Source organism: Buteo buteo, chromosome 7 (genome assembly GCF_964188355.1).
Source record: "Buteo buteo chromosome 7, bButBut1.hap1.1, whole genome shotgun sequence".
Lineage (NCBI taxonomy): Eukaryota > Metazoa > Chordata > Aves > Accipitriformes > Accipitridae > Buteo > Buteo buteo.
The window spans coordinates 17582414-17602472 of NC_134177.1; the positions used below are offsets into that span (position 1 = coordinate 17582414).

Sequence of the window (20059 nt, forward strand, 5' to 3'; positions counted from 1 at the left end):
ATCTAATTGGCTCTGGTTTGTTTATGCAATTTATTTGAATAGGCAGCCTTCAGTTGCAGTCTGCTAAGCTAGAATAGATTTCAGTGAGTACTGTTACGGAGATTGCCCTCAGGGATGTATGAAAATGTAGCTAAGCTCAAATCAGCTGGGAATGTCTGTACTTGTCATATCCAATCAAATCAGACTAGCTGCAGGTATTTCTGTCCACTTATACACAAACAAACTGATAACATTTAAAAATATGAAATGCAAGCTCAGAATTAAGAACACTGCTTGCAGTGCTTGCAAATCACATCTAAGAGGCAATTATTTAGCTACATTTTCCATACTAATGACTGAATTGGCATCAAAGCTTCTTCATTTCAAAGATTTCTATTGGGAACTCTTCAGAACTGAAGTACACCCCGGTACGAGTCAGCTTATTTTTTGAGCTTTTCCAGATGTTTTTTCTTATCCAAATAACCTTCCTCTAGTGAATAAGACAGATTTTCTGAGAGCAAGATAATTACATACAGAGTCTAATTCTACTTACAGAGACAACTCCCCTTTAGTTTAAAATGAATGTATTGATACTATTTCCCTTGAAGTGTTCCAAAAGAAGGCTCATTTCATCCTCTCTGGATGAGATACTGTACATAAGAGTCTGTCAGGTACTTACAGTAGATCAACATATTTTTCAAGTCTTCTTGGCAGGGAAGACAGAAGAGGAGTATGTATCAGAAAGGTGAGGGAGAGCTTGCCATTTCATTCACTGGGTACCCACCAATACCTATTCACTGTTCAAATCCTTTCCAGAAATACAGTATTGAAGAGTACAGCTATCTCAAAGAGACAGAGGTTTTGTTACAACAGGATAAATTCCCATCAAAATTATTTTATTCTTTGGAGATGAAGTTGTGATTACATGAAAGAAGAACCCATTCACTCTGTGGGAGAATGGACTGCATATTTCCAATGGCTACCCAGGAGCACTAGGAAACACTGAAGTCTCTAGTGATCCCTCTGTGAACCTCTCCAGAAGCTACATGCTCTTTGTACAGTTTAATTTGTATTTCATTATTCTAACCTGCTCTAAATGCTTTTTTTTTTTTACTAACAGCAACATCGGGTAAACTGGTTCCCGCTGCAAGCCTTGATCTTTTAAGACTCAAATCCTTACTTAAGCTACCAAATCTGTTAGAGTTAACTGACATAACTCTACATTAAATTCTTTTGCGTATGCATATGTGTACATATATACTTCTGTGTGCATGCAGAATCATCCATAAAGCACATCAAAATAATGCAAATGTTATCAAGTACTCAAAATTTACATAATGCCCCAAGATTTTCATGTCTTACAGAAGAGGAGTTGAGAGGCACCTTCTATAAACATTTTAATCAAACGTAATTTTTAGATTATTTTTTCATACACAAAAACCTCCATCTCTCCATATCCAAGACATTATTTCAGTATGCATGTTTCACCTTCTGGATTAGGAACTTCAGTGTTTTCAGAATTTACTTTTGTCACTTGACCAAAGAGAATAATTGATATAAGTAGCATGCAGCTGCCTTCCTTGAGTGCCAAGCACACCAGGAGGAGAGACTGCATACCTCTAGCTACTGCATTTTGTAGCTACTTAAATGGTGAGACTCAGCAAATTTCTATTCTTAGAATTTATTCCAATGGTTATAAAGCGCCACTCTCTCATTGTTTCCACCTGCTTTTGTTTTGGTCTCGAACTTATTCCTTCTCTCTCCTTTATCTTTTCAACAGATAAGGGTCACCATCTCTATCTCGCTTTACCCATTACCCTGAATTGCATGACCTGCACCACTGCTGCTGCAGTCACCAGTCCTTTTGTCTCTCATCTGAGATGGAAAGAAATAATTTCTAAAGATAAGCTAGGACTCTAAACTCTTAATCCAATCTCCTTCATTCCCTAAAGCCAAGAGATACCCTGTCTTTATTTCTGATACACACTCCTCTTTGTTATCCTCCATATTACATTGTGGCAAACAAAGGAGATAATGAGGACGAGAGAGTGATGCTGCTGGTTCAGTTCTGAAGGCTGGCGAAACAGTAGATGGCAGAGTCTGGGGAGCACCAATTGCAGGAAAAAAATCATATTTAAGTTTTAGATGGCACATGCCTAACACAAATGAGATCTTAGAAGATTTTTACCTGATGAAGTTTATCAGAGCTCTACTGAGATTTGTCAACTAAACATTTCAGAAACCTTAAAAAATTGCTTGATTTTGGCACATTTTCACAAGGGCAAAAGGCGCATGAGTAACAGCTGGGTAATTTCCTCTTTCCTCCCCTTACAAGTGGCAAGTCTGAATTTCAAAGTGGTACAGTGAGAAAGCTTTGTTATTATGTGGTTGTAAGGTTTCTGTCCAAGATAAGCACAAATGTATTCTCTCTATACTAGTTCTGCAAAATGGCTGAATTTTTAAAAAAAGAAAAAGTCTTCCAAAAAAGTGCAAATGTAACATGGAAATGTAGTCTAAATGGTGTTATTTTGGTAAAGTCACAAACCATGAAAAAACAACACCCGAATAAAATTAGGGCATTGCCTGGCATGCTGCAGGTATGAGCTAGGCTGAAAGACAGGAAACACCCAGGTCAGCAGTTGTGCTGAGTGGCCCTGAGAGAGGACAGTGTGACAAAGCATGCTCATTTCTACTGCGTTTAGGGAAATGGGACTTATGAATGTCTCCTATAAAGACCATTGCACCAAAGAAAAAAATCCAGTCTTGTTATCAGTTTCCTCTTAATGTATTTGGTACTTTGATGTTCCCTAACTAACTGCTAATTGTAATAATCTACATATTCTGAATGTAATATGCATATGTGTATGTTATTTGGATTCATAATGAAATTTCAGTACATTTCTGGGGAGACTTAGTGACATTAGAATTTGGATTTTGAAAAGGAAGGTTTAAATGCAATTAAAACTTTGAATAAAATAGCATCCCAACAATACATTGAATAAACTGATACTTGCAATTTTCCCTTAGTAATTTCTCCATTACAAAATCTCACAAAAGTGAAACCATTTTTAAACGTACAGCATTTTAATTTTGTATTCCCATTCATTGCATAATTATACTCACTTAGAAGAAATCAAACAGTTCTTCCTTTCTACATTTTTCTACTGATCTGTAGCAAGCACAGGCAGAAACAACAGTGAGAGAGATGAGAATAATAGAATGCCTAGCAGGCTGCTATTCTCTGCCTCAGACACACTGGGAAAGGGTTATAGCTAGATTAAAATATTCCTGAAGAAAATATTTCAGCCTCCTGGGCCATTTAACAGTGTACATCTTTATTACAGTATTTCTATTCCTACAGAGTAATGTTAAAGGTATTTCTAAACCATCATTTTAGGATGTTCGCAGGTTTACATTCTATTTCTAGAGTTAGCAGGACTTAGCCCATAGCTAGGAGAGCGTTTTCGTTGCGCATTGTTAGAGTAAGGTGAATGCAAAAGTTTGTGAGGCAAAACTCCTTCATTCTAGTAATTATGAGGGTAATCAAGCTACTCAGAATTATTTTCATTTTATTGATAGCTGTGTTTAAGCTTCATGGAACTGCCTGTCTAGGAAAAGTATCTATTTTAAAACTAAGTGGTGGAAATTAGTGCGTTATACTAAAATGTTTATCCATAAATCAATGGAGTCTTTACAAATCCAGAAGGAAAAACTGTCTGTTTGGCTGCCTACAATTTGTGTGAGATTTTCCGCAGTGCATTGGATCTAGGCCACAGGTAATAGCAGATATATTAATTTTAAACAAAGGGAGATCTTACTTAACTCTTTTCATCTTACTGTTGAGGAATAGTTCACGACCAGCTGCCAGTTATGTGTCCAAAATCCTTATCATATGTATTTATGAATAATACATTCTTATCAAAGCAAGAACTCCCATCCAATATGTTTGGTATAAGGTCTCTTTGATTAAGTGATTTGGAGTATATTTTGGAAAAGCGGGGGGAGTGTGTGTGTAGGATTTTATTATCTAGATTATTTTCAAGATTCCAATTAGCTTTTAGATTGTTCTTCAAGAGTGGCATGTGTTTACGTAGCACTGCTTAAAGCTGGCTTATCATTTGAAACTCTGGTACCAGGGAAAGGGAAATAAAGACTGTACTAAGAGTTTTGAGAAAAATGTCCCTGAAGATGGAAGTCAGAAATAGGGAATGTGTGTGTTCTAGTGTTTCTCTTCTTGCTATAATCTTTAAGGATAAAAAGAATTTTTACCATTGTGACTGCCTTAGAGTTTGGGACTGAAATTCTATCCACATCAACTTCACTGCCTAACTGCCGACTTCTCCTCTTTGTTTTATTTTACCATGAGTGAAGTTGAGTAATGCTCCAGAGTAAAGGGTGTTTGCAGGTGTCATAATCACCACTGACTTAACGCTTGAGCAAAACAATTTCCACAAGGTTCAGCAGCCACATCTCTGTTGTTCTCAGCAGCCCCAAGCTGCTGAAATGAACCATTGAGGCTGTGGGTAGCCAGCTACAGTTTAGAATAGCTTCAGCTAAAGTAGTCTTTTGCAGCTCCTAGGCAAGAAGAAAAGGTACAAGATGGATGCAAAGCCACCTTTCAACCCACCTGCCATCCTGCCCAAGTCCTATACTCTGTCAGACTACACAGTCTGTCTCTAAATACCTTTCTTGTTCATGCTTTGGGCAATTGCTTTTCAGCCAGCATTTGCTAGAGATATAACTCCAAAGTCTTTTTTTTTCACTTTGAAATAAGTCCAGAGCTATTCCTCTATCACCTTCTCAGAAATTCTTTCTTTAAATAGGTTTTTCTCTAAAGTGACTTAAATGGACTATACCTTCCCAACAGTGCATTTTTCCAGCAGATGACTATTAGTACATGTGTTGGGATTTGTTGAATTGCACCGCCTTTGTAGACCGCTGCCCAGTAATTTTGTTTTAATGTTCTGTGTCTAACATTAAAGGTATAGCAGTGATTTTAAAGAACTTCAGGCTACAGAGTGATAAGGCAACAATTAATAGGTAAGACTGAAATTTTAAAATTTCTACCATGGCTTGGATTTTTCTTTTTATAAGGTGTAAAAACCAAAATGTTAGCATACTATCAGAAAGGTAAATGAGGAGAGCTTCAGGCCTACCTTGCTCTTACAGGAATATTACTGCTATTCTCTATGCAAGGCTGACCAACTTTTCTAGCAAGTGAAGTGCCTTTCCCTAAGGTGAAATATCATTCTGTTCATTTGCTATATTTGGATCAGGAACAGAGACCAGAGACCTACAATTCAGAATATTCCTAAATCCCCATCCTCAGCTCCAGTATATCAAGAAGACAAAACACGTGACATGTTTTGTTTCTGACATTATTACTGCCAACATTAGAGCATACAATTCACATCTGGATTTATTTTAGACTTTCTCATGGTAACAGCTGCATTTCTTGTCTTCACTTGGATACATTTTTAAAAATGAAAATTGCCATGGCAACAGCTGCAACCATTTATTATAAAGCAATAGAAGTGGAACTAATATTTGTGAGAGAAGCTCTGTTATTAGGAATAGTATTTCATTCAGAAAAAGCCTGTCATTTTTCCCTAGCCTTTCCTTTTTTTATAAGAAAAATATAGAAAATATTTTCAATAATGAAATGTAGGTGGCATTGAACAGCTCAGGAGATTAAAAAGATTTTCTTCTTTAGATTACTGACTCATCTCAAATCCAGATTAGCAAGAAGCCAAAATTATCTGTTTGGTGGGCACATGAAAAACAAAATTGATAGGGGTACCAAGATTTGAAAATCTCATTCCCTATGTTCTTAACTGAAGCACAGAGACAGCAAACTGAGTACACAGGGTGTGTCTTCACTGGGGGCGGGGGGGAAGTTGTGACCTGTCCTTGAAAAGTGTTAATGTCTAATGCAAAGGAAAAATTCATAGGCAGTTTCCAATGTTAACGCAAAATAGTTCAAAATGAACTATCCTTCCCTTAAGATTTTGCTTCATATCACTTGCAACATACTATGTTACCTGAGATAATAGTGTATGATTTTCCCTATTAAAACGTGGCTAAAGAGGGAAGTTCTTCACTGACCTCAAGGTCATGTTGTTCTAAGTCAGGACTGAGGTAGGGTCATCCAATGTATGGTCCAGGTACATTAGAAATCATGTGGCCCATTTTGTTTGCATCTGTTTCCAATATTTCTCAGAGCATTAAACTTTTTTTTTCAATCTCCACAAGAATCTAGGTAGAAGATCAACAAATTGTACTCCCAATGTTGAAAATATGTATGAAATGTAAAACTATTTTCCTATTCAAACCCCTTCCGACTATGATAAAATGTGTTTTGCAAGGACAGACTGTACAGGGACCACATACCATGTTGTGGACACATACCAAGGATCACATTTCTTCCTATTTATTACACATTAGAGAGTCTTAGGTAGGAGTGAGGAAGAACACTGAAACAGAAAAAAAACTTTAGACAGACTTTCAGACTCCTTTCACTGTAATTTTTGTGGGATTTAATGTAGTTTATCTTCGTCAATTGCATTCAGCATCAGGCCCCTCAGCATACAGCTCTGTTCACAAGTTCCTAAAGATGGTGAAGTTGTGTGAAGGGAGACTGGGGGCTTCTTTCTTAATCTCTAACAGAAAACATTCTGGAAGTAAAAAAGCCCAAGGGTGTTGATAGGCCAGAAATTTAGCACAGCACTTTAGTATTGGCAATAGACTATCCATCCACTCCAGTGACTACCTGCATCCTCTAGCAGCAGACTTAGCTCTGTCTAGGATATAATATTTTAAACACAAACAGTAGCTTACAGATCTCTTAAAAAAGAGTACCCATACTTCATTGACTCCTCACTAAACTCCAGGTTGTTTTGAACAAAGATTATCATTTAGTCCAGCTTCTTAAATTACTTCTGTGTCATGGACTGTTTATTCCAGGGAGGTAACAGAGGAAAAACTGAACTATTTCTGTTGTGCCTGAGAAAAATTTATGAAAGCATGTGGTTCATATATTTTTAAGAGACTGAGATCTGGTAGAAATCTGAACTGAAGAACTGAAGTTTCCTTTCATTTTCTCCTGCTCCCTCGCTTAATGCTTTCAATTCTTTGTAGCATATCACCAGTAGCATGTTCCCAACTCTGCCCTTCCTCTTCGACATTCATAGGTAAGATTTACATCCTCTGTTACACTTAAAACAGGGCAGTTACATGGAACAGTTGAGGCTTGACAGAACAGTAGTAAGAATGGGGTTTGTTCCTGTTTTACTGACAAAGAGGAGAGAAGCAGTGAAAGAACAAGCTATTTGCCTTCATCAAGATGAGGAGAACTGGGCAATTAGAGCTTCCTCATGCTGTCTCTGGGAGTATTGAGCTGCCTACAGACAGGCCTCCTGTGAATTTGGAATGCCGTCTGTGAACAGAAATTGGACGCACCACTCTTGAACACATCAGTCTCGCGATCTTCATAAGCAGAGGGCACAGAAGAGAAAACCTCTTTGAATATTAAATAAGAACCTGCTGTATATGTTCTTTCATTGATCAACTAAGCAATCTAATATTGCCCCTCCACCCCTTTGTTCAGGTTCATTTGAGGGGATTTCAGAGAAGATTGTAGTGTACTGTAGTACTCTTCAACTATCTAACTCTCAGGGAGAAGTTGATTTAAACCCCAGAGGAGCAGGATGTGAGTAGGACTATGCATTTGTGAAGCGTAAGGACTACCTATTATTACAAATGGAAGGCTGCTATTCATCCCTCGGTATTTCACACGGCAGACAGGTCTAGTGAGTTCTGCTGCAATGTTATGATGATGAGTCAAACACTAAATGAAGGGAGCACTGTCTGGCATAAAATATACATTATTTTCTGTTATTTCAGTATTAAGCTTTTCCTGAGTAAAATCATGGACTGTGAGTTTCTAATAAAATTACGGTTCAATAAAGGTTTAGTGCAAACTGTTTCTGCTGAATCTCTAGTAGTTGCCCATAAGGGCAAAGGATTTTTCATAGCTAACCAAGCTCCTTGAAATGTTCCTTAAAGTGCTTGTGTCATATTTTACTTTTTTTGTAACACTAGTGTAAATCTGGAACAACTGCGTTGAATCAGTGGAGTTACTTCAAATACTCATCATTGTAATGGTAGTTTGAGGCAGTTTCTCATCTAGAGCACTCAAGCAGAATGACAGTAAATCATAGTCATTTAGTGGTAATCTGCTGCAGTGTTCTAACATGTATCGCTCGGTGCAGGCAACCATCAGGCTACATCGTTTTATCAACAGGGAGGTAGAATTCAATTGACATAGATAAATGTCACAGTTATTTGCAAGAGTGCAGTCACTGTAAAAGACCAGGGTGGTTGAAAGGCTTCATTATCTCATCCTGGAGTTATCCCAACAATTCTAGTACGAAAGGGGGGTTTAATTAAGACCACTCATCCTTCCAGTAATCACCTTCCCTACATCTTATGGACACATCAGTCAGCATCTTGTTAGGGTGCTCTGATGTTTTATTCTTTGCACTTTGTGTGCATAGAGTAAATTAAGTCCCATAGTATCACGTTTGCCACTTTTGTACAAATAAACCCAAGCTGTGGATGGAATTAGGCCTCCAAGAGCGCATTAAACCCTTTCCCCTACATTCATAGATCACTTGCAATTACACATTAATTCAATTTTTGTCTTTCAAAGGAGATGTATCATTTTCACTGAAAATCCTTATTCCAGGGTCTCATCACCCTGGACTAATGGTAAGAACTGTCACATAAATGGAAGGTTTTGTAAATGTTTCTGATAAATATTTATCAGCTCTGCTCTGAGTAAGTTTGGAGGCTAGCGGCTCAAAGGCAAGAAATTGAAGGATAATACAAAGGTCAGGAATGCTATAATGAACAAAAATAACACAAAGATGATAGGAGATAAAGATGTGGCTATATATGAAGAAAGTAAGTGCTACACACTATTTTATTATTAGAGAAATATAAATCATTAGATCATTTTACAAGTTCAGATGGTTGGGTCTAGAAGTGTGAGAGCTGGGAGTGGATGATAGCTCCCAACTCAGGTATCAGGAGTAGGGAGACAAAAAGATAGTTCGGGCTCATGGATAAACGTTAGTAATAGTGTTAACACATACAGAACATCTAATTCCCTTAATGGCACAATACATATCTTTAAATTTTAGGTTCTCTTTTTGGTTTCTACCATTTACTTTTTGTTCAGGAAACAGTTTTAGCTGAAATGTATCTTGGGGATTATTGTACTTCTTGGGTGCCCGAAGATGCCTTCACAAAGTATGAGGTACTATTATTCACTGGATATACTCTGCCTGGGTTGTTTAATTAGCATGATGCAGCAGATTTGGTTCAAACAACATACAGGAATTTATTTCTTTTTTCCTCCAGATACTGACTGGAGAATTTTTCCCTCATTCATTGTTTCTTGTTAATTCAGGACATTAGTGGTTTGATACATCACTGGTTTGTAACTTTTACAATCGTGTTTTCTATGCAGAAAAACTGCATATTTTTTACAGTACTGTTCTAATTTATAAGTTCTGTTTTGTATAGGCATAAGTGATTACAGAGAGATGCAAGGCAGAGGAGAAATCCAGCTCTTCATATTAATACAATAATAATTTAGATAGATAGACAGACAGACGGACAGACATCTGTTCCTTGGTGGTTGATTCTTTGTTTCTACTTTCTTTGCACTGTATCCATCTTCACAGTTGATGAAACCACTAAGAGCTCCCTAACTGGGAGGACAGACTTCAAGCTGTTCTAGATACACAGACCATTTCTCTTCATGCAACATTTGAAAAGAATGGAAATTAAACACTGAGTTGGATTACACTTCTGATATCCAAATGAGAAAGGATCATAGCTGCAGGCACAGAAATCTGTAAATTATGTGCCTTTTGATATGATCAGCTCGTAAGTAAGGACAGTCAGACACTGGTAATAGCATAACAGAATGCAGCAAATGCTGTCATAGATGACCCACTATCAGCCATTTGTTTTCTGCTGATGTGCTTCATTCCTCTCAAAGATATGAGACAGTCTTTTTGGAAAAGGTTTGTTACTAGAAAATGACTGTGATACTTTCAAATAGATTTAGGAAAATAAGACATTCAGAAGCAATAGCTGTCATTTAAGAATGAAACATTCCTATACCAAGCCTCAGATAAATACAAACATTTACAAAGAATTTTAAGTCCAGGTTGCTGTTCATCAGGATTTCTTTCTGTCAAAGATAAAAATAGGGTAGTATTTGCCTAGAACGAGGTAATGAAAAGTTAAGATACTTGTACAGAGATACATTAGGGTAGCACATACCATTTCTCAGATGCATAGGGGTAGAGAAGCTCCACACCAGATCAGATATGACTTTAGACTTGAATTTGTTCAGCCTGCAGGCCCATTAGGTCATTACTCATCATCAAAACTATCATCTCGCATCTCCTTTCTATATGTCTGTAGTGACTACAGGTCTGTAGTGACCGAGTTCTAATCAGGACCAGAAGGAGGGGGTGTTCCCAGCACCTCCTAGCACTCCTGTCAGGAGGAGCTGGCAGAGGTTTTTCCTGGGCACCAGGATATTGGGTTCAGCCCCATCGAGGTGAGTGAGCTACCAGGTCCTTTTAAGGCAAAGGTGGTGGAATTTTCAGGGTAAGAATAGGATCACCATGATAAAGAGATGGTTTCCAAGGCTCCCTAAGGAGCTAGAGCAGGCTTCCTAAGGGTAATGGCTAGGGAGCCAGAGAAGGAAGGAGAATGACAAATTTTCTGCAGTCCTCAATGTCTGAGGGTAGATGGGAACTAAGATCTGCATTAGAGAAAGTCTACCTGGAACAACACAAACTACTCATTTTCTCTGACTGCACTGCAAGCTGCTGCTGTGTGTCAGCTCAGGCCTGAACACAGAAGAAAACAGAAATAGTTACCAGTGTAGAAAATATTTATCAGTAACTGCCAAAAATGATTCCTGATGAGCTAAACTGATTTCTGACTGCCCAAGTTAAGGGACAGAGTCACTCAAATTCTGAAGCTGCTTTGTAATACTGCTGACAAACACAGTAAGCTATCCAGTTACATCAGATCTGAGGATGCTTTGTGTCACCTAAAAAGGAGCCTGAGTCTATCAGTAAACTAGCCTATGATATTTTATGTTAAGTGAAAATCTAGCAGAGAGCCTGATTTCCTTTTTTTATTTTTGTGCAGATGTTGCTGTTCCTCATAAATGGGAAAACTTAGATTTTTCCATAAAGTCTGTGACAGCTTTACCTTTCCGGCATGGCTGGTGCTTTGACATCTGCCATCAGCTAGCCCCTTTGGAACTGATAATAAATCCATTTTGAGAAAGTTTTCCATAAATAGTAAAAGCCTTATATACGACAACAGTAAGTGTTAGTCTGGTTTAAAGTAATCAAAATAAAATCTCCAATAATAGTTTATAAAGTCTGGAAAAGCCTAGAAAGGAACAAAAGTAAGGACAGAAAAGAGAGGAAGCAAATATGCCATGATACAGACAAAAAGGAACAGAGTGTAATCCCAGATAGAAGATAGTTTCTGAAATAACTGCTAGACTTTTTTTTCTAGAATTAGAACCAATAGCACTGCTCGCAGTGTGCTGAAACCAGGTTGCGAGTGGAATAAAAACGATGATGTGATGTATTGCCAGGGAGAATAAAGTTTTGGCTATCCAGAAAAATGAAGGTTCAAATGCTAGCCACTTGAGCAGTAACTCAGCCACCAGTAACTTTTTTTTGCAGTTCTTGTACACATATAAATAGAAAGCTTAATATGTATATTTCTGTGAAATGCATGTTTCTGGAGCCTTAATTCTCTAAATATTTGCAAATATTATCAGGAATAAATTATGAGGAGACAGATTTCTTTACACAACAGGATGTACGGAAGACTCATCTATGTTCTTTTTATGCACCTTCGGTGCATTTGTGTTGCTTACTGATCACTGTTTTAAACACATCTGAAAAATACAATAAGTTTGTTTGTTGTTGGAAATTTTCATCTAGAGGATCTCTATATATTTGCCTCAAACTACTGTTACAATTGGCTGCTTTTGCAAGTCCTAAAGCCTTCCTGCACTGGTATGTCTCTTTTTCAGTCTCCCTTAATTGTCTGCAAACCTTCTCTAATTCATATGTGCCTTTATTGGCTTAGCATACTCACATCCCAATCTTGTCTCATTTATTTTCATTTTTATAGTTCATCTACTTACTATTGCTGTGTAAGGAGCTATTTTATGAAGAAGACTGGAAGGCTTTACCAACCGAAAACTTGCCAAGAGAAGGTGTATGTGTCTGATGCTATGCATAAGCTTTCACATCTAGCTTCTAGTTCAAACACTTATATTTTGGGAAAATTACAGTTCTGTCTTTTTGGCTTTCTTCCAACACTTTCAGGAAAACTATATAGTTAAAAAGTTGTGTGGGAACAGAAATTACTCAGTTCAATATACTTCTCTGAAAGCTCCAAGTTTTCTAACATAGTATAGTGACCTACCTTTTTCTGTATAAGCATAATGTCAGGAAAAAATAACCTTCTTTCCCTCTTAAAAAATAACCTTAACTCTAGAATCTTTTTTTTCCTGCCCTGTTTTATTTTTCTTAATTAGTAGCTGATGAAATCCCCATGTAGTTCTATAATTATTTAGCACCTGAGGGAGATCCCACTTCATTCAATGAAGGTATGTTAAGGAATATCTGACCTTCCTGTATTTTCAGGTATTATTTTTTTTTCTTTAGATTGTTCCTGATTCTCCTCTGTGCAGTATTATTTGGTGCATGATAGTGTGGCAAATAGGAATGGGGCCACTGGGCAAGAGGAAACCCTTTGACTTACCAAGTGGAAAGAAATCTTTCTCTCCAAAGATAATAAGCTGTTTGTCTTCATGTCAGTCAAAAAGACAGAAGAAGGAAGAAAGGAATAAAACAGTTTGTTTACTGGTTATTTCTAATCACTGATCCCACATCATTCTATTAGAAATTTTCTGCTGTTTGCACACATTTTCCTTCTGATGCTTGAGTGTATTTTCTTCAGCATATTGCCTTTTTCTAACATTCTTCTGACACATGTGTTGCATCACTTTGGCTTATATCAAAACCAAGAATCTTTGTGTTGTTCCACTAATTACAACTGATTAACATCTTTCTATTTGATGCTGCCACACTAGCCCTAGGCACATCAGGCCTTGATAGGAACAAAAGGTAGGATACAAGATTTAACTTCACCTACAGATTTTTCCTCAAAAAACTTCCATGACTTATTGAAAAATCTTTGCTCTAATCCTAAATGCTTTCAGGTTTTTTTAAAAGGAAAATATATTGTGCTGTAGTCACAGGCTGGGAAAACTTACAGGAAGAAAAGGATCTTATGAATAAATGAGATTTTCCTTGAGAATAACTCAAGATATAAAAAGTAATCAATTAAGATGTAACTGGAAACATGACAGCACACTTTCTATTGCAATAGCACTTCTGCTTGTCATGGAGACCTTTAGTATTATATCCCTATGTAAGTCCATAGAAAGAAACATTCTTCATCATGCTGAGCTTTCATCCTGAAATGATCTTAACAGATGAGAGAAGGGAAGAAGCAGAATGATCAGCGTGGTACAACTGGCACAAACTGTTAATCCTTCTTTCGGTTTCAAGCAAAAGCTACCTTCCTAACTTGCAATTTATTGTATAAGTAAATATTGCCTGTATTTCCTTTTTGAAAGCTGTGAAAGCACTTTACTCTGTCCATTGTTGTTTGGTCAAGGAAGCACAGAATTGGAAAGAAAAAAGGATCTGTTAAATAGTTTTCTGATATAGAAAGTGCTGGCTAATCCTTATAAGAACCAGCAAGGAAGCTATTATTCCTAACTTCAACCTGAAGGGGAGGCAGAGGTTACCAGACTTACATATGGGTAGATAGTAGGCACAGGGGCAGGTGTTTGTGAGATATGTCTGTCAAGCATTCAGTGAGGACCCAACAAAAATCTCTTATTTCCTATCCCTCCACCTTATCTCATTATGGGTGGCAGATAAATCATATCTTTGCCATTAGTTCTGTTCATTTATCAATCTCTGAAAACAATTTTCTACTGCATTTATTTTCAGGATTTGCTTAATCCCCCTCTGATAAAAATTTACAGAAATAAACACTTTTTTTTTTCCTTATACTAGTTCAACAATTAGAAAGCCTCTAATATTTAAAAACTAAAACAGTTTCAAATTTAGCATCAAACTCCCACACACTGCTTGCTAATGAACTGTGATGAACCACTTTTGTATCAGGCACAGAGAGCAGATAGCAGAAATGGCAAGTCATGCCAAAATGTTTCTTGAATTGCTGTCTGAGGAAAAGGGAGAGTAGAGGCACTGTAAGTTTAATTATGGTTCTCCCCAGAGTTAAACTTTGCAAGTTTGTTTTTAGGTCAAATAATCGGCTTGGCAGGAAGTACTGGAATAAACAGAATAAAATCCTGTTCTGTTGAAATAAAGCTTACATAGAAAAATTACTGCATAAATTAGTATGTATTTTAGATCCTTGAAAGGGTTAAAAGTTAGTGTTAAAGAAGAAATGTATTCAGAAAAAGAAATAATAGCTCTAGTACAGAATAACACAAAATGAAAAATAAAACTAAATACTCTTTGAGCTGCAGGGAAACCTGAGTTCTGGAAAGATTTAGACCAGGAACCACAGTTAGCATAATGAGCATATGTTGTCTTATGGTGCTTTTAAAAAATCGTGGGGCTTGGGGGGCATATTGAGTAGAAAAATTTCCCAGTGAGAATGAGTCACTCCATATTTGTTCCTGAAATAACTACATTAAGAATAGGATGGTTTCTTCTAGTTTTCTCCATACCCAAAAGCTGTTGGTAAATTGGAGGGCAAACTGAAATCCTAACTGGTCTTAACAAAGTCAACTTTTCTTGCCTTAAGGTTAACATACTTAATAAAAAGTCAGTTAATGGCTATAGCTTACATTTAACTACTAAACTTTCACTCCACGTCAAGATTTTTTTGGTTTACTTTTTATTACTGAGCATCCCTTCTGTGGGCAGAGCCTATCAATATAATAGAACAGTATTCCTTGATTTTAGGGTGTAGTCAGGCTGACCACTCTGAATTCACCACTCAATGCTTGCAGCATCACCAGTGGCACAAAAGATCATTTCCTGATTTATAATTCAGTAAGCAACACAGAACAGCAGCTGCAGTCTGTGTAAACTTATTTGGGGCAAATATCAGAGAACCAAATGGCTGCTTTGCTGTCAAGACACACCTAAAAGTTTTAGATCTAACAGCTCCAGTTACACTACGAAATAGCTTCAACTTTAAATAACTAAACCGAAGCCCTCCCTAAGTATACAAAATACACTTAGTAAATTAGACTGTAAATGTACGGTATCATAGCTGGTAGGATTTCCTTTGATAGAACTATTCCGTCAGTTTAGAGAATGTATCTATGGCTTAACATAGTTCTCTGTTTCATATGGAGTCTAAAACAATACATTTTGAGTAGGCCAGAGATGACAATGTTTCAAGAATCATCTGAAGGCAAGAAAAGCAAAGAATTATAACTGACCCCTGTGTCTAACAAGAGTCACAGTTGAAAGAAGACTGAAAATTTAGATAGCAACATGTTGTCAATTAGCATTTCCTCTGGGAACAATATTTTGTGTACTTATATTAATAGCACTTTCCACTACAAATAATCTTGCTAGTTTTGTAGTGGTGCTAATCAGCCTAACTGGAGATAACAGATTTTGGTGCTTAGTAATTTCTGTTGTAGCGGGTAAGTATTCACCACTCATATTTAGTGGTGCCCCACCATATGCCTTTAGAATCCTTGTGCTTTTTTTACAGACTGAAAGCATGAAATCTGTTTTCACACATCTTGATGTTATTTGGAGATTCCTAAATGAATGCAACTGTTTAGAAAATCCTCCATACAGAGCTTCACCTCTAAGCCTCATCTCCAGATGGAAGACATCAGACTGCAGGGATCACATTCTTAATATGCAAGAGCTTAAAATATTCAAAACATTTTAAAAATTCTAAATTTTTAATGCTTAAAATACCAATCATTTTCCAGCAATCCAAGCTGCTTTCTGGAATCCAGTGCCAAGCTCAGTACATTTTCTATGACAATGAACATAAAAGACCTACAGTACTGCAAGCAACAGAACCACAAAGATCTAAAATGCTTAATTAGTTTGGGAGGCTTAGAGCTATTTTGTATCTGTTAAATTTAATATTTCAACAAGAAAAAAGGCATACATACTTGGTATTATGAGTGTCCTGGGCAATAACTGACTAGTAGCAAATAACAACCCTGAAACTCTCAAAAATGCTTTAGTGCACGGCCTTGCCTTTGGTGGTGGCATTTCCCATTCAAAAATACTCCTAATGGCTGTACTCAGGGGTTGGATACAGGAAATGACCTTTGACAACTGCAGCAGTTTCTTTCTGTGGGACAATGTTAATTCTGTCTACAAGGTTTCCTATTGAGCTCTTGATATGGTTTCAGCTCTATTTATGAAGGGTTACACCAAGAAGGGAACTACTAGGTGGTTTATGACAAGATTGCTGCTGCAGATTTGGTACCTACTGTGATTTGTGTCACCCATTTGAGCCTCAGCCATAAAGCTGCACTTTTTATCAAGAATATTTGTGAATATATAACTGCTCTGAAGACATATGGCCAATAAATAATTCAAAGTTATCTATCTTCCCTGCAGTTTTCTTATACATCTACCACCTTTTAATGTTTAGTTGGCCTGGAAACGATATTCTTTATGGCACTTCTAGTATAAAAATGTTTACTGACTGGCAGTAGACTATTGATTTCCAGTGTGATACCTTGAAAATAAACCGTTCCCCCCCAGTCTCCATCTGCTTTGCTCTTCCATCTGCTATCAGCTCAGAGAAGCCTTGTTTTGCATTTTGTGTCCCTAAAAATGTCCATTTTCAATTATTGATTTGAAAATCATAACAATGTGATTGAATTCATTATTCCTTTTTCTCTCCCTCTCCCCCATCCTTTTGTTTTCTTTTCAGCTCTATATCCATTTACAGTCCTAAGGAGAATCCTAATGTGTTTGATGCTGCTGCTTTCTTCCAGTCAGTGGGAAATTTCCTGGGGATCTTTGCTGGATCATTTGCCATGGGATCCTCTTATGCTGTTGTCACAGCTTTAATATCCTTTATGGTTTGTTTTCAGAGAGAAAATCTATATATGTTGGAAAAATGTGTGATATCTGAGACTGACCATCTTTAGTTTGAATCTGAACATTTTCACTGTTGATTAAAGACTTTGCAAACAAATAGTCAAATCATAAATTGACAGGAAATGTCACTTGTCAGAATCCACAAAGAACTTCATATGCAGATTTCTTTTTAACATTAGGCAAGACTCTAATCTTTATTTTACTATTTGTAAATAATTACATTTTTAGGAAAGTGTTTTGAAGTATTTTGAGGTTAAAACATGAATTTATGAACTACAGCAACTTATTTATGAACTACAGCCTAGCAGCAATTATACAAAAATACAAGACAAACGCGACTACAAATCAAGTCAGTCAGTTTACCTAAACTAGAAATAAAAGGCATATCTGTTGCCCTCCATTTTTTCTTGTGTTTTACAGTTTTTCATGTAAAATACTATTATAGAAAGAGCAGCAATTTTCATCTTTCTTGCATTGATGCAAATGTAAACAAATGCCAGTTTGTTTACAAAACTGGACAAAATTACTTTCTTTTCCCTTTTTCTGGGCAAAGAATATCAAATGCAATCAATTAGGCATTAGTTCAAAAACCACAAAAGTACCTGAAATAGCCGACTTGTAGAATTCACCTGTTTAAAACCTGTGCTGAATTTTCCTCCTTGTTTGAGATAATTTAGAAGCTGTGCAGTTTTTCCTGAATTCAACTTGTATAGATGAGTATGGGGGGGGGGAGCTTGCTTGCTTTCATCCTTTATTAGGTTGGGGGCAATTTTAGCTTACAAAACAAGTGAGCTTTATTTTTCCTTAGTAATCTTCTAGCACTTGACAAAATTTACAAAGCTGTGTGAGTTTCCAATGTTGGAGACAGGTCTGTTTTTTCTCCTGTCCTGGAGTGCCTTCTTATCAGCAGAAGCCGCTGGTCTTACAGGTATGTGTCACATTTTATTGAATAAAAGCAGTTTTATAGCATGCCCCTAGTATGGGAAAATGGCGTGTTTATTTTGGGCATAACATCATATATAAAGCTTCTAAAAGTCAGTTGCTATATGGGAGACGGTTTCATCTTTAAGAACAAATCTGTAGAGACACCAAAGTGTGTCTTTCCAGACAAAGACTTATTATTAGGCTAAAGTCCTCAGTCTTCCTCACGTTCCCTACATTGTCCCATCCCTATTAGTCCCGCTATTAATCCCACTATTTTCTGCCCAGCTATAGGACCAAAGATGACGGTAAGTACAAGAAAGCAAACATACAGTACCATGTGACTGTCAGAGACCGTGCTCCTCTGCATGCACTGCATGTCCGGGTCCCGCCTCCTTTTTCCCAACTATCAATGACTAAACAGAGGACAGGGTCATCTTCAGTGTTGCCAGTGGGTTGCAGACACCTCTGGATTTAAAAAAAAAAAAAAAATGCATCTTGTTCAGTGCACCTACATAAACACCTTTTGCAACAGGAGAGGTACAGTCATGTCCCAGTGACAGATGGAGAGACGTGTGATCTGATTGGGTTTTAGTTAACCCTGAGAAAGAAATTGTACAATCACAATCAAGTACATACGCAGGGACTGCATCAAATTGTCCACAGAAGTTTAGGCAAAAACTATAAATGGATAGTTTTCCTAGACAGCAATCTATTGTAGAGTGTATAATTGTGAAAAGCCTTTTGAAGTCAACAGTTATATTTTTACTGACTTCTGTGGAGCCAGGATGTTACTTTTTTAATAATAGCCACACAATGAAACTATTTCCAAATGGGTATTAACATTTGCATCTTTTGGCATCTTTGCTTATTAAATATACAATTTTGCATCCTGCTTACTGACAAAACCTTCAGGCCAATGAATAAAATGAGGGGCACATGGATGGAACAAAAGGGTGGTATTCCATCACATGGAGAAAATCAGATACCAGCTGGAATAAAAGTCCATTTTGTGTCTTAACAGCTCTTAAATCTGTGACATGTTTGCTACATAAAAATGGAAGCAAAGGAGGATGATAGTTAATCACTTACCTCCTACTGGAGGTACTGATTTCATATATATATATATATATATATAAAATATCTGAAATAAAAGACTTAATTATTGAACACCACAGATGGTTTTTTCCAGTAGCCATGGTGAGGAATTTTAAATGGACAGAGAGAGCGCCAGAGAAAGAGAGTGGAAACAAAGTAAAGCTCCAATTTAAGGGGAAAAGATGAAAAATGTTGGGAAATTCAGCTATTTCTTACAAATAAAGGAATTAATATGGGCATGTAAAAGAGAATTGCTCTGCCAACACACAAATTCCAAGGAAAATATATCAAGCCCTTTTAGGTCTGTCACTAGCTTTTATTCATGGGTGTGTTCTGAGTTTCAGGTGGAAATTTTTTAATTACACTGCTATGAGGAGGCAAAGTTTAATCCTGAAAGTTTTATCAGTTGCATCTTTATCATTTAGTTTCTGTGAAAGGCTTTTGTCAGAAGCTGTTAGAGTGGAAAAAACTCATGGAGCCTTTCTTGTAGCTTCAGAAGTTCAAAGCTGTGTTTTGTAAATGCATTGACTTTATTAGTACTGTGCTAACATCATACTTGAGAGTGGATATTTTTAATTGTCTGGTTTAACCATTTATGATGTTGCTTTCATCTTCTCAGTCTCATCTGAAATAGCTCCAACTCCCCTCCTTTCAAAATATGACTTTTAACGTCCAGTTCTGCAGGAGAGTTACTGGGTTGGTTAAGAAATTTTCAGCCAACTCAGGTTCTGTTGGAGGTATAGATTTCGGAGGTGGCTCTGATTTCTCATACCCATGCTAAGGAAATCTGTGTAAAA

The 20059-nt window shown here is 37.0% G+C and overlaps 1 protein-coding gene across 1 annotated transcript in view; it reads left to right on the forward strand.

Annotated features, from left to right (window-relative positions):
* Window positions 1-20059, forward strand: part of SLC9A9 (solute carrier family 9 member A9) — a 224283-nt gene that overhangs the window by 71453 nt on the left and 132771 nt on the right. Inside the window, exons 7-8 of the mRNA XM_075031727.1 lie at window positions 17074-17212; window positions 18066-18171. Coding sequence (XP_074887828.1) covers window positions 17074-17212; window positions 18066-18171 — 245 coding nt within the window. The remainder of the gene's footprint in view (window positions 1-17073; window positions 17213-18065; window positions 18172-20059) is intronic.